General features: G+C 47.4%; 1 protein-coding gene across 2 annotated transcripts in view; it reads left to right on the forward strand.

The window, feature by feature from the left end:
• The first annotated feature begins 603 nt into the window (after positions 1-603).
• The window catches only part of CPED1 (cadherin like and PC-esterase domain containing 1), a 320,213-nt gene continuing 292,863 nt past the window's right edge, over positions 604-27,953 (forward strand). For both annotated transcript variants that reach the window (XM_078680455.1, XM_078680463.1), the window contains exon 1: positions 604-1,444. In XM_078680455.1, coding sequence (XP_078536581.1) covers positions 1,214-1,444 — 231 coding nt within the window. In that variant the 5' untranslated portion in view covers positions 604-1,213. The remainder of the gene's footprint in view (positions 1,445-27,953) is intronic.

The raw sequence follows: 27,953 nt of genomic DNA on the forward strand, positions 1-27,953 counted from the left end.
GAACAACCAAGTTTTCAGTGATTTCCTAAATGCAAGGAGATATTTATTTATTTGCAGATATTTATTATCCCAGGGAGGGAGTGGCTAGAGAGCATACCTGACATTGTAGATATCTTTACAGACAACTGAGCGTTCTTAAATTGTCCCAGATCCCTGCATGAGTAGCTCATCCAGTCCAGGTTTTTTGCTTTGCATTCTGGTACTCCAGTCCTGTTTATCCCATCATAAACACAGGCCCACATGAACCAGTCATAAGACCCAAAACCTTCCAAACAATGAACAATACACCAATGAAGCCTCGCAGGCCACGCGCTGAGGTGTTTGGATAAAGCGCCGCGAGAAGTCCTAGCAGAAGAGCAAAGACAGATGCCTCAAAGTGCAAGTCGAGGAAAAACAGGTCTCATTTTGGATAGAGATTTCTAGTTCTTGGCCTGAGCATGCTAAATGAAGCCCCACCCACTGCGTGGGCCAGCCTTGTGTTTATTCATGTGACGTGATCTAACTGAACTCATATGGTGTTTTGTAAGGGAAGGGGGGGGGGGCTTTTGTCTGTGTGATGTGTGTGTGCCTTCATATGATGCTGTGCTGCAGCAGCCCAGAGCCCTTTGAGGGACCACGGGAAACAACTGTTGCTGGCGGGCTGGGAGTCAGCACGGAGGTTCATTTTTACATCTGGACCAGGCAAATGAAAAGCAGATTCCAGCCGCCTCAGCCTTGGAAGGCCCTGTAACTCGGAGGAGAGAAATTAGCTCACAAGACAACATTTCAAGCCTTGCAAAGGAAATGTCCCTTAAACCAGCCGAGTTAGACAACTCCAGTCTTTTAAAAGTAGGGAGGGGTTGCCAGTAAGTCTGGACAGGCTCCAGACTGGAATTTTGATTTCCTTTATTTAGCTTGCCGCGTTCTCCTGCTGTAACTAAATCAAGGCAGGATGCTGCGCTGCTGAAGGCCGGGGTGCCGCCTCCGCGTTCGAGAAACTTCTGAGGGGACAGGTCAGCACAGGGGGGACGAGGCTTCCGTTGCTGCACATGTCCTGCACACGTCGACCATCAATGGATGGGGTTTGTTCAAGGAATGATGGATTTTGGGACCAAAGACTCCACGGGCAGCCTCCACGGGTCTGAGGATGGCAGAAACGGGCAGAGTACCGCTTTGAAGGCCGTGAGCGGGACAGGCTGGTTAATATCGATGTGGGAAGGTCTGTGGGGAGGACATGTTCTGGCAGCAGGTTTGGGGGTGTCGTCGACGCCGTCGACGCTTCTGCTGGCGGCCTTTCTTCGTGGCTCTGGGGGTGGCTGCCTGTCTCTTCTATACTCTGATGACCAATGGGAGTAAGCCATGGATACTGCCCCCCGTTCCCAGCATCTCACAGGACCACGAGGAAGGGGCGCCCTCCACCTCTCCCTGCAGCCTGTCCTGGGACCAGCGGCAAGCCATCCAGCAGGTAAGAGTGCAGAGCCCGGGCGTCTCATAGACCTGAGTATTGGCGCGGCAGGTGTGGGCAGTGCCAGGCGGGTCTGGGAGTCCAGCAGACATGTAAGTGACATGGTTAATGCCGACAGCTACTACTGCCCTGCACCTCAGAACTCCCAACTCTGAGATGTGTGACAGATTACAGCCCAAAACCAATGAACCTCAGTCCTCAGAGCGTCACGTTTAAGGTAGTCTCGATGCGTGACATGATTACTGCCCATTTCTACTGCCCTGCACTTCAACTCTCCGGGACTGATTCACAAAGGTATAGTTAGACGAAAGTCTAACTTTTCGACTTTCGTTATTCACAAAGTGCATGTTGTACTCGTAAATGCCCGTTGTGAATACCAAAAGTCGAACTTTACGACTTTCAGTAGTCACAAAGGTCATTTACGAGTAGTAAATGCTCTTTGTGAATTCCGAAAGTCGTAAAGTTAGACTTTCGTCTAACTTTACCTATGTGAATAGGGCCCTCAGTGTCTGATTTTAAGGACAGTTGGATATATGACAGACTACTGCCCAGAAGCACTGCCCTCCCTGCACATAAACTCCTTTAGGGTCATACTCAAGCCAGTCAGACGCATGCCATCATTACTGCCCAAAACCACTGCCCTTCAACTTGACTCTTAGAGCGCACAACTCTGAAGACAATCAAGTGACGTGATGACTGCCCAGATACACAGTTCTACATCAGAACTTGCACAGCGTCTAAACCCGTAGACATTGAGGCAGGTTACACGATTCTGCCCTGGACTCGCTGTCCACTAGCCTTGGGTAACAGAGTTTTTGTCAAAGTGCTCAGCTCAGAAGACACTCCCTGCACGCAGCAGGGTTACTTCCCATAGCTAACTAAGGGCATCTCCCTTGCTTGGCGTGTCGCCTCTGAAGACAGTTAGGCATGTGACTGCCCTTTGATAACAAAATGCTCGCTTTCCCAGAATGCCTCTCTCTGGCCAGTGGCTGGGCTGGGCAGACCCCAGGATCTGCATGATGCCCCCCCCCCAGCTGTACTCTGAAGATGGCAACAGAAAATCAGTATCTCAAAGCATGTCACCGAAACACCCCATCCAACTTTATTTCACCCGCCTGATTTTGTATTTATAAGTTAATTACTGCTGTGAACGTCTAAACATTCTATTAGTTTCTCAACGTCACTGTTTCTTGCTGCAGCCCTGTAGACTGAAAGTGAAAATGTTGCGACGTCGGGCAAATTGGCAGTGACAAACCCACTCGCGTTTAAACGCATGGGTGGTAAAGTTTGTTTATTTGTGTCCTGCCACATAGCGCCTACACCGCAAGGATGTCGCTTCTGAGCGCTGAGCGGAAGTTTAAATCTCTTTACATTCTCAGCTGCCTAGGCAGAAAGCACAGGTGCTGATAGACTAGACGACTAAGGGCGAAAGGTTACAAAACATGTCCATGTTTACTGGCAGTGCTTCAGCGTCCGTCCAGAAGCATCCAACTCACCGTGACGCGTTCGAAAGGAACGAGTCACAACCTCGCCACCACGTGGCCACGTGACAGCGCCTTCTAAAGCTAAGAGCACAGCCATTCAAAAATGCACACATTATTCTGCGCATTGATGAAAGAACCTGTGGCGAAATAATTGAGTTAAACAACTCCTCTCCAAATCTGATTAGATTAAGAAATGTTATTGCACAATTGCCTAAAATTATTGCAATCATCTGAACAGGAAAGAAACAAACTGTTTTATTTAAAAATCTCAATCAACGATTAAAATATAGTGTCCGAATCCCTTTTTTTAGATGACTCTTGCAATAAATTGTCATATTTGTCATAAATTTGATGGTGCGAGCTGTCAGTTGCACAGTCCCCTCTCAAACACTCCTCTAAGCACTCTGACAGGTTCGCACATTTAAAACACGCCAAATTGGCCGCAACCAAAATTTTCTCAGCAGCATCAGTTACTTGCATATGCAGAGTACAAGGAACAATGATTCTTCCCCCGTTCTGCAGAGATGGCATTTTTTGTCTTTCTCTTGGTTTCTCCTTCCATATCAATACCCCATCAGCATTAGCTATCGTTTCATTATTAGGTTTAAGGCGGTGGTCAAAAGATACTGCGGCAGAACCCCAGGGTCATATGATGTTATAGCCCAGCTGCCATGTCGTTGGTTTTTCTCTGCTAGTGCATCTTGGTCGGCTGATAATACTTTTGCTTGCTCGGTTAGCAGCTTCGCCATCACTGAAACTGGCAAAGTACTTGACCAGATTTAATGTGCTTCCAGGGTCTCTAAGGAGTGCATTAGGTACTGGTGCCAAATCTGAATTCACTGCCCTGCTCCGGAAATTGAAACCTTACATCAAGACCAGCGCAGCCAATCGGCGTATTGTGAATTCCATGTGCACCCAAGGACTTAGGAGACACCTGGAAACGTGGAGTGACAATGACAGGCTTGTGGCGAGCAAAGCTAGGTGTCGAGTTTGGCTTCAAGAGCCAAAGCACATGCGAACCATCACGAGATATAAATCAGGCAACAAACGCCACACAAATATATTAAAGACTTTAAAATTATATATCTATATTTCTCTCTCTCTCTCTCTCTCTCTCTCTCTATATATATATATATATATATATATATATATATATATATATATATATATATCATTTTAAAGTCTTTAATATATATATATATTTCAACATTTGACAGTGTCTCAAGAACATACGATTATATCGTTTCACTGAGTGACAATTATTAAAAGTAATCAAGTACATCGATGGGCTGCGGATCACACAGTTTGGTCAAGTAGAAGCCGGGACATGAGTTCAGGACAGCATATTGTAGTTCAGAGACTGTAGGGTTACATCCTTCTCTCTTCCTTTTTAACGCCAAAGGTCAGTGTTTTGTGTTTGGTTATGCAATTAATGTTATTCGTTTAGGACCATATTTACAACGAGTTTGTGTCGGGGTGGTGTCCCTTGTTTGACATAGCCCGATGCAAAATTCTTTTTGGTATTTACAAAGCCATGCGTTGCTTTGTAAGAAAAACGCAATCTTTTTTGTCTTTCTTTTGTCAGCATCTAGTGCAAACTGCAAACCTGTTGGCTTTGCAATATTCTGTTCTTCATATGCCTTATTACCAGATCTTAGTGTTTGCTTACACCTGTGTGCAACAGACAGATCACAGGTTCAAATCCGAGCCTGGTCAACTCAGTATTTTATTTCATTGACTGAGGTCAATGAAATGAGTTTCAACTCAGATTGGGGACTAATACCCGGATGTACACATGTTCTACGTTAAGCACTTTGAATTAAATATGCTACATATATAGAAAACACTGATATTTTAAAATAATTAGTTATTGTGTCCACTAGTTCAAAATGTGTGATGTTAGCATTTACTAGTCATATCTTTTTCTCAAGACAATTACTAAAACTCCTGGCTCATCTCACTACCAACCAGGGTCACCAAACTTGGCCGGAAAAAAATAGGTCGCATTTCTGATGACACCAGCGATCTCTCGCAGACAGTGGTGTAACAGTTGTTACACACCACTGTGATACATAGTATAGTCAAACCAATATAGTTTGGGCAATTTACAGATTGATCCGATTGCAATCAGATGCAATCTTCAGAAGACCATCAAGTTTTTTGTGCAATAATCCCGCATTAGGCAATAACTCACCTGAGCCCTTGCTTCTAGAGCTTGACACCAGCTACAGTGATACTATAGAAAAGGGCTAATAAAGACATTACCTCAATAATTTAAGTATTTTGGGCTGGATTTAGAGTTTGGTGGATGACTACTCTGTCACAAGCTTGATGGATATCCCATCTGCCTTAAAAATGAGGTGCAGAAAGTTGCCACAGAGTCGTTCCCAAGTGTGTTCCTGGCAATAAAAGGCGGGAAGAAAGAAGACTACAGTGGAGCAGCCAAATGGGTAGCCATGGCAGGTGAGAGCCATTCGGGCCGGGTGGGTACATCAAGGAGAGAGCGTGCCAGGTGGGTATCTAGGATACCCATCTGGAAAGGGCGGCTGGCAGAGAAGAGGACTGGTATAGTCTAAGAGAGAGTGGAAGGGTTTGGATGGGAAGGAGAGCCCCCAATCTTTGGAGTCAGCGAAGAGTTGGAGTGGAATTGTATGGTACAGAGCCCAGGAATAGGTAGGATGGGCTAGCGATCAGCATAGGAGGGCAACGGCAGAGATGGATGACTCAGGGCAAAGAGGTAGGAAGGCTGCAGTTGCCCTTGTAAGGCAGTCGAGGCAGCCTTGCAAGAGACTCTGGAGGTCTGGAGGAATTAGCGTACATACCCTCAGAGGAGTGCGTAGAGGAAGGGGGTAAAGTCCAGGCACAATGAACGCCCACAGAGGCATGTGGAAGAAGATTTACATTGGTAATCAGCAGATCCAAAAGGGGGAGAGAGGCAAGTGCAGGGAAGACCTTGTGGTATACAGAAAGACAAAGTAGGCGAGTCAATGAATACAGCTCCAGATGCCATGGATCAGAGCTTGGGAAGGCAAAAAGACAGGTATGCCTAGGATGATAGGAGAAAGAAAGCACAAAGGAAACAAGCATTGACATCGCCAATAGGTCTAGCCTTTTGGCTTTGTCAATGCTCTTGAATTTTCGTTTTTTACACTTCTTAGTCCGTAGTCTGATGGTGACCTGGCTGCGAGGGTGCAGAGAACTGCGAGAGATGATGAGCTTGTTTGCAAGATAAAAGGCGGTGCTGGTTGTAATGGATTTGTAAATGATGCAGCTGATTTTGGAGATGGTGCAGGCCGGCAAGAGGAGCCAGTGAGTTCCATCAGACTGGGTGTGATGTGATCCTATTTCTTTAGGCCAGTTATTAATATAACTGTTACTACTATTGCCATCTGAAGATTGGGGTTGTAAATGTGTGCGCCATCTGAACCTTTAGGGACTATTAACTGCGCGTTTCCTCTGCTCTATGAGCCAGTAGGATCAGTCTACCTCAGCTGTTACAGCCTGAGATTATGAGTTTTGTGTAACTTTCATTGTTTTCACCCTAGCTTTCTAACCAGATATGCTCTCACAAAGTATGACTAAGAATCTACTGGAAAGAGGGAGGATGGGAAAACACAAGTGGAATGTACAAATGAAGAAAGATCCTACAGGTTTTTTTTTTCAATGATATGTAGGCTTAACATTTTGGGTGCCTCTAATATCTAATGCATTAAAGTCCAGGTTAGGTCAGCTTGTACGGAAAAGTTTTCTCAGGAAGGGAGAACATCCAGCATTTGCATGTATCAAAGGACCATCAAGGACCTGCGTCTTTGTAGCCAACTGAGTGAAAGACATGATCTAGTTTCCTTTGCAATTAATGTGTATTCAGTGGGTACAAATCAACTAGCCCGCGCCTTAAGCACACATGGAAAGATGTGGCAGCCTTACATTGCATGCTGATTCAAGGCGAGTATGTACACTTGACCGCTTTCAAATGTCACTGTCCGACTCAACCTAGTGCGCACTTCGAAAATCGGAAATCTCAAATGAGCAGGCATTGGTCCCTGCACCCCGCTCGTGGAATCCATCACTGTAAAACCACAGGCATGTGGTCCTCAACTCTCCCCTATCGCTAGCTTTGTGCGTTATTGAGTGAAAGCATAAATGCGTTGAAAAGTAACCAAATGAAAGCACACAATATTAAAAACAATCCTAAAATTAGTGTAATCACGTTCACTCTCAAATGTTTAGGGATCGCTGGAAACAAATGCAACGACGTTTCGATCCCAAGCTCATTAGTGAAGGGGATCATCATCAGGACTACTTAATTAAGATTGCCTGCTATGTACCGAAATGCCGGACCATTGGGCCGATTGCGGCGTGGTGTTGGGAAGGACTATAGGCTCCGTTGGGCGGTTGATGCAGTTAAGGCCTGTCCCTCACTGACATCTTATTTTTGGGACATAAAAGACACACTTTCAGCATTTAAATGGTTACTCAGTGGGACCCTGCCGAACACTGCCTCTTAAACCTGTATCTGAGGCCTAAGGACTTCAAGACTGGGGCAAGGTTTGTAGACCTCGCGCTCCTTCTAGCTCAACGACAGATTGTGAGATGTTGGAAATCCTGTAGAGCCGCCCTCGTTCATGCTGGAAGGGAAACGTTATACGCTAGAGCACAGCCGAAAGCTATGCGTTACGTAGGGAGGAATATCGCGGTTGTTGTAAGAGACCTATAGTGATTGTGTGGGACGACCTACTGAAACAGTTTAAGTCATAGGATACTGATGAACAATGACCCCATCCATGTGTTGGTGCTAATGCCTCCATGACTCTGCCAACTGACTGACCCTAAAGATAGATGCACACAACACATACCATCCCCTTTAGGCTATAGAGCAGTATGATGCTCCTACTCACTGTGCTACAGTTTCTCAGAGACATGGATTGCAGATGGCAGTTTGGGGTAAGGGTGGAGGGATAGGGGTGTCAATGCTGTTTGGTGTTTATTCCGTTCTTCTTTTAGCTTGATTATCGTATTTGTATACCAGTGGCTATTGTATAGCCTGGACTATGAGCAGCCTGATGTGACATTTATTTATGCCAATGGAAAATGCCCAGCGCCACGGATTAAGCTGGATTGTACCACATTGCATGGGTCTTTTCGTCATGTTAACGTATTCTTTTGTTTATAAAAATGTAATAAAATCCATTACAAGAAAAAACGTCATTTGAATTAAAAAGGACTAATTTTTATGGAAAACTTGTATTTTGTTTTCCATTTTCTCGCATACAAGAGACATTAGGATTGATAAATAATAAACGTTCAAACAAATATCATTGTGGAAAGAATGAGTTCTCAAACATAGGCCACCCTTAAAAAGGAGCTAGAAAACGGTGCACTTTCTTGCTCTTTAACATGGCTGCTCTCTTATTTCAATTGCTACCCATGTATCGTGTATATATATATATAATTTCAATAAAAAAATTTACTGAAATAAAAACATGGCTGCTGAGAGGGGGGGACAGGAAAGGGAAGCACAGGGCATCGTTTTCTCCTCGCTTGTTCAGGAGGCGGCCGTCTGGAGCTGTGCTAAAAGAGGGTCACGTATTCCTTGTTCAAAGGACTAAAATAGCTGCAGCCTCCCTCTGCGGCTAAGAATGCGGCCCGGGGCCAAGCAACACAGAGCCACTTCCGGTGGCTGGGTGCAGGCAGGGCAGGAGAGGTATCCATATCCGAGGGCTTATAAATCCATTTAAATGACACTTGTTTATCTGCAAACATTCCTCTCGTCTTTGTAACTCGGCAGCTCCTTTCGAAACACAGTTTTTATGTCCCGTGAATGGAGAAACCTCTCTGTTCCCAACGATGACCTATTTCCGAAGATTGATGTTTATAGGACTCCGAACAGTTTGAATTCTTGCACTAAAAATAACGAGTGAAAGTGCAACTTCCAGTGAAAAGCGTGTCGGTGCAAAAACCTGGGTTTGCCCTGCCTTTTGAGCACCCTGTGCACTTTGATTGTATTGTATTGTAATTCCATTTATAAAGTGTGTGCTACCCCTGACAAGGCATTGAAGCACTCCACACTGGACCGCACGCTGCTCCAGTACAGAGCAATGTATATAAATATAGATATATATGTCTTACCCAGTAGTGGTGGGCACTGGGTAGCTGTAGCTTGGACCAAATTTCCATATGAAATAGATTTCTTTTGCTGCTAATAACTTTGGTGCCATTGGATGAATCATCACAAAACTAACCACCACCCAAAAAATCTCACACACTTCAGCTTCTCCCTGGAATGTTTTTGGGACATCCGTTAAGTGGGGGCTGCGGACAAAGGGGGACCAAAACGCATTTTCCCATGCAATTTTCTGCAGCAAAATTTAAAAGCGATACTGCAAAAACGGCTGAAGGCAATTACACCAAATTTATGAGAAAGCTTGATCTTGATCCAGAAAGTGTGCTTTTTAGGTCTCGTCTAATCCATCCCGTAGGGATGGTGGGCGAGATTATAGTAAGACTTCCGAAAAGTCTCCCCAAACTGCGGATTCGATACAGTTCATGTGAGCCAGGCACGTACACATCACCAGCCACATCCCACACCATGCCTCGGCATCAGACTTCAAAGGAAGCCGCTCCCGGCCCCATCAGACTTCAAAGGAAGCCGCTCCCCCGCCCCCCTCTGAGAGCTTCAAATGCACAACAATTGTCGTGCTTTCACTCGCTTCCTTTCTCCTCCCACCCAGCATGTCTCTGTCTTGCTGCCCCCTCCCCACATTAGGGTGACTAACCGTCTGTAAATTTCACGGCCAGTCCGTAATTTGGATCTCACATCCGTTGTCCGTGACGATCCCTTTTAAGGACACCTTTTTTCCGTAATTTTGGGCATTGACTTGGGGAATATCACTGTTCCCCTGCCAGAAGCCTCAGCTCTCTGATGGGGCCGCCTCACACTCCTCTGAGCAGAAGAGCAGCCCCACCCGAGTACTTCACAGGTCTTTAAAAGACCATTTACGTGTTAACAAGGCTTTGTTGTCCCCCCCCTCCGCCCTTGCCCCCCTCCCCGAAATGTGGCTCTATTTGCGCCTCTGATTGTGAGTGACAGACAAGGCTTGGCTGTTTAGCTGTAAATGCTGTAATTGGATGTGTCCTCTGCGGGTGGTAGGTCTGTAAAGAGGTATGAGGTGTGAGGAGAAGAGTGTCTGACCATTACAGACAGGAATAGGCCTGCGAGAGGCAGTGCTGGGAAGAGCAGGCCTGCAGCGTCACAGCTTTGATCCGAAGCATATGGATGACCGAGTTGGGGGGTAAAGGGCAAGGACAGCACAGGACTCTGGGGGGCATGCTTCTGTGTGTTGTGGGGACAGGCCCATGGAATGTGGCTCTTGAACCGCAGAGTTGCAAAGTGTAGGGCTCTGACGCCAGTGGTGAGTGTATGGCTGCAAAGTGACAGTGTACGGAGGGCGGGGCTTTTGAAAAGTGGAACTTATGACATGACCCAGCCAAAGCTGTCGAAAAGTCCCATGCCATGTATGAAAAACTCAACCAGCTCTGCCATTTTAGCCAAAAAGCAAATTGTAAATATGGGCATCACAATCCCAACATAGAGTGTGTTATTGGCTGGAAACAAAAAAGATAAACGAGTCACACTGGCATGGGCCTTCTTGGCAGCTGTGGTTCCCACGGAGGCAACTGCACTACAGTTCAGAGCGACGGTTAACTTCACATACAGAGTGATTAAATTCTTTACTTTGCAACATCCTTGTACAACTATAAAGGTCATGTATGGGAATTGACATACTGATGCCTGATACCAGGTAGACCAAACCGTGATCGAGCTTGATGACAAGCCTTCCAGCAAATGACACCATGATGTGACCAACCCAGGAGCAGAGCTAAAACAGAACGGCTACCAGTAAGCCACCCTTCATTTCAGTCCAGCCCGAAACCCACCTCAGTCATTTTCAGGACTTTTAAATTGACCAAATATGCCTTATGTTTGTCCGACATATTTGATATTTATTCTTTTCTGACTGCACCTTTGACATTCCCTAACTTAAGGGGTTGGCGAATGGAACATTGCCACTAAGTGCAGACAAGAGAGGGGACAAACAGAGTAGCCCAAGAGGGCTTGCTATACGGCCTCAAGGCTTTTCAACCCCACATTCCCCGCCTCGTACCTTCCCATAGATGAACCTGGTAATGCAAAGACCCCTTCCTCTCACAGAAGCTCTCTACTGGTAGCATATGGGAGCAAAGGATAGGTGTATAGAGGGTGGAGGCTTCTGAAGAGCTGTTTCCTGTCAATGGATAATAAGAAAGAGAAGCTGTGTGTGGGATCTCCCTTGTGGCAGATTAAAGCCCTTTCCATGTTACCAATGTGAAGGCCCATCACAATGGGAGGGCAGAAGAGGTAGTATGTCCCAGGCCTGTGATTTTTCAGGGCCCCGTGCTGATGGACGGATGGATGGCTAAATAAAAAACGGGGATGGAGAGAGAAAGGGAGGATGGATGGATGGATGGATGACTGAAAGGGTGAATGGGTGGAAGGATGAGTGACTGGGTGGATGAATGAGTAAGTGAAAGGATGACTGGATGGGTGAGAGGGTAGATGGTTGGAAGGGTGAGTGAATGGATGGATGAGTGGAAGAGTGGATGGATGAGTGTTTGGATGGATAAGGTGAAAGGATGAATGGAGGGATGGATGGATGAGTGAAAAGGGTGAATGGGTGGAAGGATGAGTGACTGGGTGGATGAATGAGTAAGCGAAAGGATGGCAGGATGGGTGAAAGTGTAGATGTCTGGATGGGTGAATGGGTGGAAGAGTGGATGGATAAGGTGAAAGGATGAATTGAGGAATGGATGAGTGAAAGGGTGGATGGAGGGATAGATGAGTGGAATGATGGATGGATGGATGGATAGATGATGGATAGGTTTGCAAATTGTTGAATATTGATATGGATGGGCACACAGATGGAAGGACAGAATGAATGGTGAAAGTCTGATGATGGATGAAAGAATGATTACACTTTGTAACCCCCATCACCACCCATTTCCTATAGATTGACTTTCACATTTATATGAGTCATTGTCTCTATATAATGTGTGTGTGATGTAACTCATTCCTACACCCTGTCTTATTTGGGATGAGTAGCACTATGAAATAAATTAAATAAACATGAGAGAGGGTCCATGTGAAGAGGAGGGTCACCATTGAAGGGTGGTAGCAAGGCCGGACTGGCAAGACCGGGCATCGGGCATTTTCCTTGGAAGCTGGAAAGGTGGGGGAGGCGGTTTTGTTACCACTAAAAGACCTGCACATTTGCTCAAAACTGTGCGCATCGTGAAAGACCATGAAGTGCACAATTATCTCAACCTAATATAAAATGATTTTCACTTGTACTTAAGTGATTGTCTGTTCACTTAGTGCGACCTTTTCTGATGTGTCTGTAAAACGTAACTTTTGTCCTGAATTTTGACATCCTGTCCAGAATTTTTGTCCTGAATTTTGACCCTTTGTCCTGAATTTTTAGACTCACCGTCCTGAATTTGCTCTCATGCCAGTTGGTCACCCTACCCCACACCCCTCCATACCATCACCACTGGACCCTGCGCCCCGTGTATGACCCACTCTATGCAGTCCTATCGCAATTCAAATGCTTGTTTTTTTAGGTTATGGCAGTCGCAGATGAACGGATGCCTTCAAGCATGCAGCACCAGTTTGAGGCAAGGCTGCTGAAGGTGTGCTGCAGGCTACAGTGAAACAAAAACATCACAGAGACTTCTGTCTGCTTAGCTTGCAGAAGCAGCAGCCAAAACCTTAAGGTTTCATGTGACACCTCAGCCCTGAAGACAATCAGGATGGAGTCCGACACAAAAGAAGGTCCAGTCCAACAACCACCAGCACTGACACTAGTTGTCACCGGGAATTATTATTGAGGGATGTGTCATGGCACACAAGGAGCAGAGCAGTAGTTTTTCCCTGTGTGTTTGGTATTACGGACATGGCAGCGCTGCTCGGCGCAGCGCTGCTCGGCGCACCGCTGCGTGGCTGCATTACATTTTCAATTTTTTATCATGATGACCGTCACCCCACTGGGCATTGTGAGAGCTAAACGTTGTTTAATTTATAGTGCTGGAGGTGTATGCCACATTCGCCCCTCCCCTCAAAGCGCTCTTTTTGTTGTCTTGTGTACTTGAGCATGTGTCGTGTTTCAGGTCTATGGTGGGTATGTCGGTGTTAGACCTGGCATCTTTGGCGTGGTGTCCCTCTATCTTTTTGCCTCTACCTCCTGTATTTTGTGATGCTGTGCTGGATTTCGTTTTTGCTGGTTTAGATGCTTTGGGTACTTTGCCACTGCTGTTCAGTGTCAAAGTGCAAGTGCTCCCTGTGTAAATTGTTATTATGATTGGTTATCCATGATGGCATATTTGTGTCACCAAGAAGTCCCTAGTAAAGTGCACTAAGTGTGCCAGGGCTGGTGATAACAAATGCTACTAGTGGGCCTGCAGCACTGATTGTGCCACCCACATAAGTAGCCCTAAAATGGTGTCTCAGGCCTGCCACCGCAGTGCCTGTGTGCAGTCTGTGAACTGCCATGTCCTCCTGGTCAGTGACCACACTGGCCAGGGCTAACCCTTCACTTTCTGTACACAGTGGTCACCCCTATGGAAGGCCCAAGGTACCTACTTGGGCAGGGTGCTGTGTATGTGAAAGGTAGAGCATGTACCTGTGCAGGTGACATGCTCTGGTAGTGAATTACAGCCATTTTCGTTTTTCACTTTTATAAGGCTATCTTGCCCCATAGGCTATCATGGGGAATGCTGGCTACAGTGCTACCAGCATATCTTCCCATAGGAGCAAGATAGATGGAGATGTTGGGTTTGCCTGCGTGACCATGCATGCTATGGCAGCCAGTAGGGGTGACTCAGCAGCCTGAAACAGTGGGCCAGAGGCTTGCAAGGAGAGGAAAGGGCAGGGGGTAAGGGAAAACAGCCCCAGTCGTTCCCACGGTCCAGGAAGAAGCGGAACCTGAGGGGGATGCCCTGGAACCTACAGGGAACTAGGTGGCCGAACTTGGCGACCTGCCTGAGCTGACCCATTGGCAGCAAGAAGGTGGGGCCTCCAGGGAGGAATTCTGTAAGGAACAGAAAGAGTGCCTTTCTCTCATTCGTGTGCGGCAACAGGCTGCAGACCAGGCAGCAGGTGGAGCATCCAGAGATCACTACATCTACTAGGAAGATGAGTTGTTATACAGTGAGTCTAAGTTTGCTGAGCCCGGTGCAGCCCGTGTGCTGGTGGTACCCGCGCACTTCAGGAACTTGCTAATGGGTCTGGCTCATGACGTGCCTCTCGCAGGACATCTGGGGCAAGACAAGACCCACCACAGGCTTGTCACCCACTTCTACTGGCTCCAGATGAAGAAGCACGTTGGTGCCTTTTGCAGATCTTCCCAAACATGTCAGGCCAGTGGCAAGACTGGAGTGAAGTGCAATGCACCCCTCCAACCCTTTCCTGTGGTGAGCACCCCTTTCGAGCAGGTGGGCATTGACATTGTGGGGCCCCTGGACCCCAAGACAGCCTTAGACAACAGGTTCATCCTGGTCTTGGTGAACCATGCCACCCGGTACCCGGAAGCAGTCCCTCTCAGGACAATCACAGCACCCGTGGTGGGCCGTGCATTGATGGGGATCTTTTCCCGAGTGGGGTTCCCCAGAGAGGTGGTCTCCGACCGGGGTACCAACTTCATCTCTAGGTACATGAAGTCTCTGTGGGAGGAGTGTGGGGTGACTTATAAGTTCACCACTCCTTACCATCCTCAAGGAAATGGGTTGGTTGAAAGGTTCAATCGGACCCTCAAAGGTATGATTATGGGCCTAGCGGAGCCCATGAGACGGAAGTGGGACGTCTTTCTACCATGCCTGTTGTTTGCCTACAGGGAGGTGCCTCAGAAGTCCTTAGGGTTCAGTCCCTTCGAACTCCTGTATGGCCACCCTGTTAGAGGACCTCTCACACTTTTGAAGGAGGGGTGGGAGAAATCCCGTGGGAAAACCCCTAGGATGTGTTCAGCTATGTGCTGGCCATCCGTAACCAGACACAACGCTTCAGGAAGCTCGTCCAGGAGAACCTGGAAGCTAGCCAGGAAGAAATGAAAAGATGGTACGACCAGAATACCACTCTGGTCGAATTTCAACCTGGGCAGAAAGTGTGGGTGATGGCGACAGTGGAGCCTTGCGCACTCCAAGACAAGTGGACTGGGCCATATGAGGTGGTGGAGCGCAAGAGCGAAGTAACCTACCTGGTTAACTTGAAGACTCCCAGGCAGCCCCTGAGAGTCTTGCATGTGAACCGCCTCAAACCCCACTTTGAGAGGTCTGAAGTGACAATGCTTATGGCTACAGATGCTGGAGGGGAAGAGGATAGTGATCCTCTCCCTGACCTCCTGGCAGCTAAGGAGCAATACGGGTCAGTGGATGGTATGGTCCTCTCACCCACCCTGACCACAGAGCAGCAGAGGCACTGTCGCCAGGTGTTGGGTCAGTTTTCCTTCCTGTTCTCCCTGACCCCAGGTGTCACCAATTGGTGCGTACATGATGTGGACACTGGAGATAGTCTGCCTGTGAAACAGAAATTTTACAGGGTAGCTGAGAAGGTCAGGGCCAGCATCAAGGAAGAGGTTTCCAAGATGTTGGCGCTAGGGGTATTTGAGCCCTCCAGCAGCCCCTGGGCTAGCCCAGTGGTCTTAGTCCCAAAAGCTGCTGCGCCCGGTGCCACTCCAGAACTCCGGTTTTGTGTGGATTACCGTGGGCTCAATGCGGTCACCAAGACTGACGCACACCCCATCCCCAGAGCTGATGAGCTCGTGGATCGGTTGGGAGCTGCCCGGTACCTCAGTACATTTGATTTAACTTCTGGGTACTACTGGCAGATTGCCTTAACTGATGGGGCCAAAGAGAGGTCTGCATTCTCAACGCCAGAGGGGCACTTCCAGTTCCGAGTCATGCCCTTTGGGTTGAAGAATGCCCCTGCCACCTTCCAGAGACTGGTCAACCAGGTACTGACCGGGCTGGAGCAATTCAGCGCCGCATACCTGGATGACATTGCTGTGTTCAGCTCCACGTGGGAGGAACACTTGCAACACCTCTGTGAAGTGTTGAAGGCTCTGCAAAGGGCAGGCCTAACTATCAAGGCCAGCAAGTGCCAGAAAGGGCAGGGATCGTGGGGGATTGGGACACCAGGTAGGGAGCGGCCAGGTGGCACCCCTACAGGCAAAGATTGATACCATTCTGGCTTGGGAATCCCCCAAGACCCAGACAAAGGTGAGAGCCTTCTTAGGACTCACCGGGTATTACAGACGGTTTGTCAAGGGATATGGCACCATCGTTGCCCCCTTGACAGAGCTGACTTCTAGAAATCAGCCCAGAAAAGTGAATTGGACCGAAGCCTGCCAAACTGCTTTTTATGCCCTGAAGACTGCCATGTGCACAGCACCGGTGCTCAAGGCACCTGACTTCTCCAGTGAGTTCATAGTGCAGGCAGACGCTTCAGAGCATGGTGTGGGAGCACTACTCTCATAGATGACTGACGAGGGCTGGCACCAACCTGTAGCTTTCATTATCCGGAGGCTACTCCCCAGGGAACAGAGGTGGAGTGCAATTGAAAGGGAAGCTTTTGCTGTGGTCTGGGCTCTGAAGCAAAGGCCCTACCTGTTTGGGACTCACTTCCGTGTTCAGACAGACCACAGGCCCCTCAGACGGTTGATGCAGATGAGGGGTGAGAACCCAAAACTGTTGAGGTGGTCTATCTCCCTACAGGGGATGGACTTCACGGTGGAACACCGCCCTGGCACAGCACACACCAATGCTGATGGTCTGTCCAGGTTTTTCCGCCTTAGTGAAGAGAACTCCCAAGAGAGTGGGTAGTTCTCCCCACTTTCAGCTGGAGGGGACACGTGTTAGACCTGGCATCTTTGGCTTGGTTTCTCTCTATCTTTTTGCCTCTACCTCCTGTATTTTTGATGCTGTGCTGGATTTCGTTTTTGCTGGTTTAGATGCTTTGGGCACTTTGCCAATGCTTTTCAGTGTTAAAGTGCAAGTGCTCCCTGTGTAAATTGTTATTATGATTGGTTATCCATGATTGGCATATTTGTGTCACCAAGAAGTCTCTAGTAAAGTGCACTAAGTGTGCCAGGGCTGGTGATAACACATGCTACTAGTGGGCCTGCAGCACTGATTGTGCCACCCACATGAGTAGCCCTAAAATGGTATCTTAGGCCTGCCACCGCAGTGCCTGTGTGCAGTCTGTGAACTGCCATTTCCTCCTGGTCAGTGGCCCCACTGGCCAGGCCTAACCCTTCCCTTTCTGTACACAGTGGTCACCCCTATGGAAGGCCTGAGGTACCCCCTTGGGCAGGGTACAGTGTATGTGAAAGGTAGAGCATGTACTTGTGCAGGTGACATGCTCTGGTAGTGAATTACTGCCATTTTTGTTTTTCACTATTGTAAGGCTATCTTGCCTCATAGGCTATCATGGGAAATGCTGGCTACAGTGCTACCAGCATATCTTCCCATAGGAGCAAGATAGGAAATAAAAGTCTAGTATCCCTGAATTTAATAACACATCTTTTAGTAAAGGTTGTTTTTAAATCCTGTGTTTGAGAACAGCACTTTTAGAAAGCGGCTGTTCTCTTGTCTGACCTTTCTGTGTGCCTTGTCCTGTTTGTGAATTGACTGTCTGGTTTGTGAGTGGCAGGGGCTGGGTGGCTCCCAGAGTCTGAGTGGGCCATCCCTGGGCTGAAAAGCTCCATCTGCATCTAGAGTAGCAGGAGGGGATAGCACCTGTGCCTGAATAGGGCTGTGCCTGCCTTCCACAATGCTGGCTCCACCTCCTGCTGGGCGGCTGACGACCATGCCCCTCTCCCTGAAAGGAAAGGAGAGGCCAGGAAAACAAAGTGCTCAAGGAACACCCAGAACTGGTTCAGACCGAGCTGAGAGCCCTCCTGCACAAAGGGATCACATTTCTTTTAGGGGTATAAGTACAGGACCCCTGACTAGAGAAAATTAGATCATCCTGGAATCAAGAAGGAACCTCTGCCAAGGAGAAAGCTGAAACTGAAGAAGGAAGGCTGTCCTGCTGTTGCTCTGCTGGACTGACCTGCTGTTGCTTTGCTGCCAAGGAGAGGGGAAGGACTTTGCTTTTGGTGCTGTGTCCCCTTGCTTGAAGGAATCTCCAAGGGCCTGAGAAGAGCTGGCTCCCTGTATTTGAAGTCCCAGGAACAAAAGAACTTCACCCCAGCTTCCCTGAACTCTGCTGAGAGAGTTCTGTCCTTCCTAGAATGCTTAGGCCAGTTGTGGCGCCTCTGGAAGTTGTACCTGTGTTGGGAAGCTGGAAACCAAGCTTTTAAAGACTTTCTGCAAGTTTTGTCGCATCGCTCGCTTGAGGAGCGCATCCCCGACAGTGCGAGAAAATTCCCGCCGCTACGAAGGTCGAGATCGTCGCAGCACCTGTCGCCGCTGCCAGAGCCGTCGCATCCTTCATTTGCGGGACACACCAAACAGGTGCAGGAAGATTACCATCGCTGCGAGTGTCGACACAGAGCCTATCGTCGCTGGGTGAGATCATCGCGCCGCTTGCTTGCGGACCGCATCACGTCGCTGTGAGTGTCGTCGCAGAAGCCATCGCGTCGAGGAGCTGCGAGAGGAAGATCACCGCTGGTCCGCGCATCGTCACCCCGGAGATCGTCGCAGCACCTACAGATCATCGCATCGTGCCTCTGCCATACAAGTCAGCCTTACTCCCCATACAGACTGGATTCGTCGCAACACGCCCGCTGCTGCAGCGGGGTTGTCGCCTCGCCTCCCCAGGGTCTCAGGAGCAACGCATCGCTTTTTTTCCACCGCACCAGCTTCTGCTTTGGAACTTTGTCGCTTTTAAAAGGTACTGTTGGCAAACGTGACGCAACTGTAAACTTTTCACGCAACTGTGGATTATTTTTATCGCAACCTTAAGAACTCTTTTGCAACCATATTCTTGAACTGTGTGTGTTGGATTTTTGTCGTTTTGGTCTTGTGTAGTTTAGATTAAATACCTTTATTTTTCTAAACTGTTGTGGAGTCAGTTTGTGGTGTTTTCACTGTGTTACTGTGAGTGTTGGTACAAATACTTTACACATTGCTTTTGGATAAGCCTGACAGCTTGAGCAAAACTACCAAGGTGGTGAGCAGAGGTTATCTAAAGAGTGTTTCCTCCTTACCCTGACTAGAAGCAAGGGTCCCTATTTGGACAGTGGTACCTACCTCTGCCAACTAGAGACCCCCAGTTGTAACAACCGGCATGTCCCTAGCGCTTCAGTACATTGCCACCAGCAAGGCTCCATTTAATGGCGCTGTGCATCTTAATCTCCAAGTCTGTCCAGCTGCAGAGTTCACTGTGGCGTTACAACCAGAACTGCAAAATTTGGAATTTGAGAACAGTGATTAAATCTCGGCGTGCTCAAACTCCTGTGATTCTGGGCACATGACTTCTCCCCGTGCCTCAAGACATGAATGTGATCTTATGTAATTTAACCAGTGCTCACGCACAGTGATCCAATATCTTTGTGTGGAGTTTGCGCTACATAAAACTGCAATAAACGCTACTCCATCATGGTTTTACATTTGTTTTCATCTTGTTGGTTGGCCTGCTGGGGTTGCCTTCCGTCCTGGCTAATCTTGCTTGTTTCTTATGGAAATCGGCACAAGAGGATTTCTTGGAGTAAAGTGTTTCTTATTCCTGATTGAAGTATTTACATTATTATATTTTTAAAAATAGATTCCTTGCGTTTTTGTAGCTGATCAATTAATTACATCTTGTTTATTTCTTTTTTTGTTACCCTTTTGACATTGGACCGCAAGAAATTGGCTCTTTTGATCGGTCACCACTAGCGTCTTAGGTATATTAATAAGACAGTTGTTGAAACTGGTTAAAGTTCTGTGTATCTTTTGCCCCTCTCAGTTCTTATCCTGGAAGGTATTTCCTGATAATTTGGAGTTAAGCACCCCAATGCACTGCTTTCTTGTCGTGCTGGAAACAATACATTTGTGGAGACCCCAATCAACTCTACAACATTACTTAAAGGAAACAATGAACTTGGCTCTCTACTGAAGACCTATGTGTGTTGAAAAGTTCCTCGACCCCCCCATCCAAAGTCAGACCGACATGCAAGAGGGTATACCTAATGCCTGAGTTTATCGTTTGTGCAGTGTGAATTTCCTGATGTCTCGAAGGTGCATGCTATTGTACCTCAAATGTTCCTCTGCAGAAGCGTCAGTAACGCGTTAATTCTAGACATTGCTTTCCGATTAACACTGCTCGGAAGTAGTAAAACATTGCTACTAGTCAGCGTTACAATCCAATTCGAGGAGCATTATGTGGTATAAATATGCGCTAGGTAGCTTTATTTATGGGATGTTTTCATGGTATTTCTTACAGGACACTCTTGATTAATCTAGTATAAAATTGAACACATTTCCACACACTTAATTTTTTTTATGCTTCTGTTTATATATGGAAACTATAGTGCATATTTTGTTTTCGCCCTCACTCTATCTAACTATCGCCCTCACTCTATCGCCCTCACTCTATCTATCGCCCTCACTCTATCTATACCCTCACTCTATCAATCTATCTATCTATCGCCCCTCACTCTATCAATCTATCTATCGCCCTCACTCTATCTATTGCCCTCACTCTATCTATCTATCGCCCTCACTCTATCTATCACCCTCACTCTATTGCCCTCACTTTATCTATCTATCGCCTTCACTCTATCTATCTATCGCCCTCACTCTATCTATCTATCACCCTCACTCTATCTATTGCCCTCACTCTATCTATCTATCACCCTCACTCTATCTATTGCCCTCACTCTATCTATCTATCGCCCTCACTCTATCTATCTAACACCCACTATCTATCTAGCGCCCTCACTCTTTCTATCTATCGCCCTCACTCTATCTATCTATCGCCCTCTATCTATCGCCCTCACTCTATCTATCTGTCTATCTAGCTATCGCCCTCACTCTATCTGTCTATCTATTGCACTCACTCTATCTATCGCCATCACTCTATCTATCTGTCTATCTATCTATCGCCCTCACTCTATCTATCTAGCTATCGACCTCACTCTATCTATCGCCCTCCCTCTATCTATCGCCCGCCCTCTATCTATCTATCGCCCTCACTCTATCTATCTATCGCACTCACTCTAGCTATCTATCTATCGCAACACCACAGCATCACTCAGCACCACCACAGCATCACTCAGGGGCACCACAACATCACTATGCGCTACCACAGCATCACTGAACGCCACAGCATTACTCGTCGCCACCACAAAATCACTCAGCGCCACCACAGCATCAATCTGTGCAACCATTCAACAACTGGTTCAAATATGTTCTATCAATGTTTCAAGCTTTAATACAAATGTCACAAAAATATGTTAATATTTCACTTCAGTTCTTGGATTTTCGTCACAATAAAATACGCTGAACATAATCTTCACAAAAGTTATTTACAAAAGTTTAAGCTATTGCCATTATAAATTACAATAACGTTTATTCAAGTATTAATTATTTAAAAAAATTAAAAGCTATTGTTATTTGTAATATCAATACATCTAAGCTAAGTAAATACAACACATATTGCATTACAAATGCTATAGGTGTCACATTTGCGAAAGTTATAACTATTGGCATAGTAAATGACAAAGCTATTAATTTCGCTATTTTCAAAACCAACACAAATAAAAAATTTGTCATTTGCAATACCAATAGCTCAAACTTTCCTAATGCGAGACCTATTGCATTGCAAATGCTTGTTGTGATTTGGTGTAAATCGGTTCAGTAGTTTTTGAGAAACTGAAACTCAAAATTCATGTATATTTCACATCGCGGTTCCACTGTGGATCCACCACGGAGCATATGCAACCACAAGCATCTGTTGTAATTGGCTAGCCGTAACACAAAGAAAAAGTTGCATCTGCCATCTTATGCGTTGGGGATTAAGTACCCAAGTCCTACAAAGTAAAATAGGTAAGATTTAAGGGGCAGGGCAGGAGTACACTGACTCCCTGGACCATGTAGGAGGGTCTGAGAGTGACCATCCTCGGGTCAAATTAAAAAGAAATGTTTTTTGTCCCAGTGCAGCCCCCTGGAGAATCGCAGTAGATCCACGGATCCGTGGCACAACCAAAAAAAGGGGGACGGGGTTGGCCATCCTGTGGACTTTGAGCACAGGGCCTGGCCGCCTAAGAAGTTTGAGGCACATCATTCTCAAATACAACATAGTGCCATGAGTCCATAGATTTAGGAGAGATAAGAATCTTATGTTAGAACCACTTATAAGGGCGCTTCAAAAATTGTTGAGGCTAGGTGTGATAGAGGAAACTGAGTCCTCCGAGTCCTCTGAGCCACTTGCATCAGTTGTTTTGGTATCCAAAGAGGGCGGCAAACACATAACAATGTTTGTCAAACCCAGAGATCTGAACAAGCACCTATGGGTGGACTGCCAGTTGTTACCTAATATTTTAGAAATGCTGGCAATGCTAGGGGATGCTAGAGGATTCAGCTTCATGGGCCTGCCATCTCTGTATTACCAGGTCATGCTGCATAGTGAATTGAAACATCTGACATCCTTCATTACACAGTTGGGAACCTTCCGTTACATCAGGATGCCATTTGATTTAGCATCGGCCACAGCATGTTTTTAAAGGGTGATGAAAGTCGTGCTCAAGGGAATTCTCCATGTCCTACTTTTTCACAATGATACATTCGTTTTTTAAAAGAAAATGTGAAGACCACAATAGCAATCTTAGATTGGTTTTAAGGTAGTTGAAGGAGGCAGACTTCATATTAAAAATCAAGAAATGTGAATTCTTTGTGGGTAGTGTAACTTATGTAGGTCATACCATTTCTGTTATGATAGCAGTCCTAAACTAAAATTGGTTTATTGTATTGTGAAGTCTTCCATTCCTTGTGACAAGGATCAAGTAAAGTAATTTCTTGGTCATGCAGAGTATTTCTCCAAGCTCATTGCTCATTTTGCCAATGTTGTACAACCTCTGAGATCATTGCTGAAAAACAGAATGAGATCTGAGTAGACTGATGATTGTGATGTGGCTTTTAAGTCTGTCAAAATGAGAATTAGCAATAAGCCTACCATTGGTCATTTGTATGTCAACAAGAAAACAGTGTTAATGACTGTAGGAAGCTGGCTCTTTATATAGTGGACCAAAACAAGGTACACTATGTAAAGAGTTCAGGCAGCCCTTATTGGTTTACAGAGGTAAAAAGATAACACTAAATGCTCTTTTTTGTGGTAGTATGGGCAGGTAGTGCTAAGCATTTGTGGTACTGTCAGAAGCAATACGTGAGACAAACACTCAAGAATAAATCCAGAACCAATTTAGAAAAATAAGTCATATTTTTTTTAATATATTTTTATACCAAGAACTTTGTTATCAAGTCAATTATTCAATCAATCAATCAATCAATCAAGGATTTGTAAAGCGCACTACTCACCCGTGAGGGTCTCAAAGTGCGGGGGCGGGGGGCGTGCAGCTCCGGATCATCCAAAGAGCCATGTCTTGAGGCTCTTCCTGAAGGTGTGCAGAGTGGGGGAACGTCTGATGTTGAGCGGGAGTTCATTCCAGGTTTTAGCCACGGTGTAGGAGTAGGCTCCTCCACCCTCTCTGGCGTTGCGGATGCGCAGGGTTTCAACGAGGGCGAGGTCGCCGGAGCGGAGGTTTCTCTTGAGTACGTGGAAGGAGACACTTTTGTTGAAGTATTGAGGTCCAATGTTGTGGAGGGATTTGTAGGCATGGGTGAGTAACTTGAAGGTTATTCTCTACTCTACAGGGAGCCAATGGAGATCTTGTATGTGCTGGGTGATGTGTTCATGTCGTGGGATACCAAGGACGAGTCTAGTTGCGGTGTTCTGGATAGTCTGGAGTTTTTGGAGCAGGTATTTGTTGATTCCAGCATAGAGGGCGTTCCCGTAGTCCAGTCTGCTAGTTATGAGTGTGTGGGTGACGGTCTTTCTGGATTCAGGAGGGGTCCACTTGAAGGTCTTGCGAAGGATGCGGAGGGGTTAGAAGCAGGTGGAAGAGATGGCTTTGATCTCTCGGCACATGGTGAGGGAGGAGTCAAGTATGATGCCACGGTTCTGGGCGTGGTCCTTAGGAGTGGGGGGGTTGCAGACGGTGTTGGGCCACCAAGTTTTGTCCCATGCTGAGGGAGTGGGTCCAAGGATGAGGACTTCTGTCTTCTCCAAATCGAGCTTCAGACAGCTGCTGCTCATCCAGGATGCAATGTCCTTCATTCCCTCCTGGAAGCTGATTTCGGTGGTATCAGGTTGCTTCGTGAAGGAGAGGATGAGCTGGGTGTCGGCAGCGTAGTATGCTATTTTGAGTCCATGCTGTCTCACGATGGCAGCGAGGGGGCCATGTAGATGTTGAAGAGCTTGGGGCTGAACGATGATCCTTTGGGTACTCTGCAGTTGATATCTGTGTGTTTGGAGAGGAAAGGCGGGAGTCTGATTCTTTGGGTTAGGCCGGTGAGGAAAGAGCAGATCCAGTCGAGGGCAGTTCCCTGTATGCCAGCGTCGTGGAGTCTGGTGGTGAGTGTGCGGTGGGAGACGGTGTCAAAAGCTGCAGAGAGGTCTAGTAGGATAAGGGCCGCCGTGTGGCCCTGGTCAAGGAGGGTGCAGATGTTGTCTGTGGCGGCAAGGAGGGCAGTCTTTGTACTGTGGTTGCTGCGGAATCCTCATTGGGAAGAGTTGGGGATGGATTTGGCTTCAATGAAGTTTCATGAGCTGGATGTTGATGGTCTTCTCGGTGACTTTAGCCACGAAGGGGAGGAGAGAGAAGGGTCTGTAGTTTTTAAGATCTGTAGGATCTACAGAGTGCTTCTTGAGGAGGGGCTTCACTTCTGCGCGTGTCCAGTCATCAGGGAGGGTGCCGGATTCGAAGGTGAGTTGATGGTGCATCATAGCTCGGGTGCTATTGCGCCTCTGTGGAAGTTGTACAGCGGGCAGGGGTCCGTGGGGGCTCCTGAGTGGATGCTCCTCATGGTCGTGGTGTTGTCTTCGGTGGTGACCGGGGTCCAGGCAGAGATGGTTGGCTGGCTGTTGTTGCTCGAGGTGGGTGTGGTTTCGGTGTCTAGAGTCTGTTCGTTGAAGTTGTCGTAGAGGGACTTGATCTTGAGTTGGAAGTAGGAGCTGAGTTTGTTGCAGAGGTCTTGGGAGGGTGTGACGTCTGGGCTTTGCTGGGGGGTTTGGTGAAATCCTGAATTATGCTGAAGAGTTCCTTCGGGTTGTTGGAGTTGGCGAGGATTTAGTTCTGGATGAAGGTCCTTTTGGTGGATATGATGCATTGGTGGTATTCTGTCATGGCGTTCTTTTATGTGGTCTGAGTTTCAGGGGTTTTGGTGTTTCTCCATGCTTTCTCGAGATGTCTGCGGGTGCCTCTGGATTCTCGTAGGTCGTGGTGAACCAGGTGGCTTTCATTGGGCGTTGTCTGCCCCAGTTACGAAGGGGGACGAGCTTGTCTGCGCAGTTGGTGATCTGTCTGTGTAGTTTGTTGAATGCAATGTTGATGTTGGTCGTGGTGGCAGGGGGATTGTGGTTTTGGGTGGGGTTGTGGTGCTCCTCGGAGACCGTGCTCCAATTCCTCCATGGAGGGCGCGGTGTAGGTTTGTGGCTGGTGGTTTTTTCGAAGAAGAAGTGTATGCAGTGGTGGTCTGTCCAAAGGGGTTGCGTGGTGTGGCTAAGTGGATGTTGTTTCCTCCTGCGAAGATGGGGTCATGGGTGTGTCCTGCCCTGTGGGTGGAAGTGGTGACGAGCTGCTTCAGTACGATGTTGGTGAGGTTGTCCAGGAGGGTGGTGGAGTTGGGATCGCTGAGGTTGTCTAGGTGAAAGTTTAGGCCTCTTAGCAGTATGTAGTCCATGGAGGCGATGGCGTGGGGCTCGATGAGGTCAGAGATGGTAGTGGTGAACGTGGTTTGTGGTCCAGGAGGTCTGTAGACGAGGGTGCTGTGTAGGTTTGTTCTGGGACTGTACTGGATCTGGAAATGGAGGTGTTCTATGTGGATGCAGAGTCGTTTGTGCTGGAGGTGGTGAGTAGGAGGGAGTTCTTGTGTGCGATGGCGAGACCTCCTCCGGGGCGGTTGGGTCGGTCCTTCCTTTGGATCTTGTATCAAGTAAGTACTTTTTAAAATATTGAATTTCACAGGTAACTAAACAATTCACTTAAATGCGTCTTTACGCATCATTGCTTCCCTATGGGACAAAAGGCATATGTTGTATACAGTTATTTATGGTCCGTTTCTGGGGGGTCTCCTTCAGGACTTAGGGTCATAGGGGGCCAAAGTTCAAATTACCACCAGCAGTTACTCGTTACCTGCCTTGGGGCATCCAGGTGCAGAGGTGCTGTCGGGTTGGTAGCTTTGGGCGCTATATTGGTGGAAAGAAGGTTGGCCACCTAGAAACAGGCTGCAGAGGGGGACTTTGGGGAACAAGTCCGGGAGCTCCTAATCGGGGCCTGGGTCATAAGGGTCCTTGGAACAGGGGGTACAGCTGGTTTGTCCATACATGGGCTGGGGCGCTCGGGTGCAGAGTAGAAAGGTCGGCTGTGCTCTTTGTGTCCCAGGGCCTTACGGTTGGCTGTTGCTCTTGCCGGTTGAGGTGCCACATTCAGGACTGTTAAGCCACTCTGGAAGTGGGTCCCTGGTGCTAGTTTCCCTCGATGGATGCTCAGTCTCAGTGTGGTTAGAGTTCTGACTGAACTTAAACATGCCTTGGCTGCTGCAAGGAGTCTGGTACCCTGGGTACTGGTCATGTGCGGCTCTGGTTGGTCCTGGTGTCCTCTCACTCGGTGGGGAGACAGAGCTGGCCTTCTGGAGAACAGGTACCTCTTCCTCTGGACTGCTGCATCAGGCTGGCAGCTGGAACAGCAACACGGTAACCCAGACTTTGGGACATATTCTCAAGGAGCTATCGCCGAGTTATCAGCACTTTATCACAGCCAAAGTAGCGATAAATGTATCTCCCCATTCACAAGCAGATGCTAACAGCCCATATCACCAGTTTACCTGCGATAGCAGCCGCAAAAAACATTGCCACAGAGGACCCCGGCAACTATCGCTAATGAGATGCAGAGTAGGGGTTCCCGTGCAAAAAGCAGCAACAACACCAAGTCACAACATTCTCAAAGACCAGCCAGATCTGCGATAAAATCACAAAACAGGTGATAAGGCCTGTTAGCAGCAGGAAATGAACACCTGCTCTGACCTGGTGTAAAGTCGGACTACAACCTGCACCAGAAAAGGGAACCCAGCCCAGAGCCACACCTGAAGAACAACAGATGCCATGGAGCCACTGATCTAGCAGCGCGGACACCCAAGAGGGCCACAACACCCACCACCACCCCCCAGTACCACCCCCTACCCCTCCCCCTGGGACCTACCCGGGCACCCCCCCACCTCTCCCGGACCAAGATATTGCACATCAATGTCACAAAATCATAAACAAAAGCAGTCGCCTGATGTCGCACCTTGACAACAATTAACATACATGTAAGTACAGAAAATCTGAATCATTCATTCACCATTGAATGTCCAAACAAAATATCACAATCAAATTTGTCTCCAAACAACTATTTTGAAGAGTCATGTCGGGGCATTCCTGGACAATCTGTAAGTTACAGTCTGCAAGACAATATCTGAGATAAGAAGGTGTGGCAGGCACTCATCAAAGGAGGGAGAGAGAAAGAGAAAGAGAGAGAGAGAGAGAGAGAGAGAAAGAGAGAGAAAGAGAGGCTGAACAAGGAGCGCAAGGCCAATTGGGCCCTTGGCTCATTCATACATGCCAACTGGTGAATGTGTTGCGCAACTGGTGCACCCCAAATCTAAGGCATCAATGTCAGCGCGAAGGCCACATCACATTCAAGAAATGCAAGCAGTAGTCAGACTAAAATTAGGTATAAAAGCACCTTTGTCTCAAT

This window comes from Lissotriton helveticus, chromosome 1_1 (assembly GCF_964261635.1).
Source record: "Lissotriton helveticus chromosome 1_1, aLisHel1.1, whole genome shotgun sequence".
NCBI classification, from domain to species: domain Eukaryota; kingdom Metazoa; phylum Chordata; class Amphibia; order Caudata; family Salamandridae; genus Lissotriton; species Lissotriton helveticus.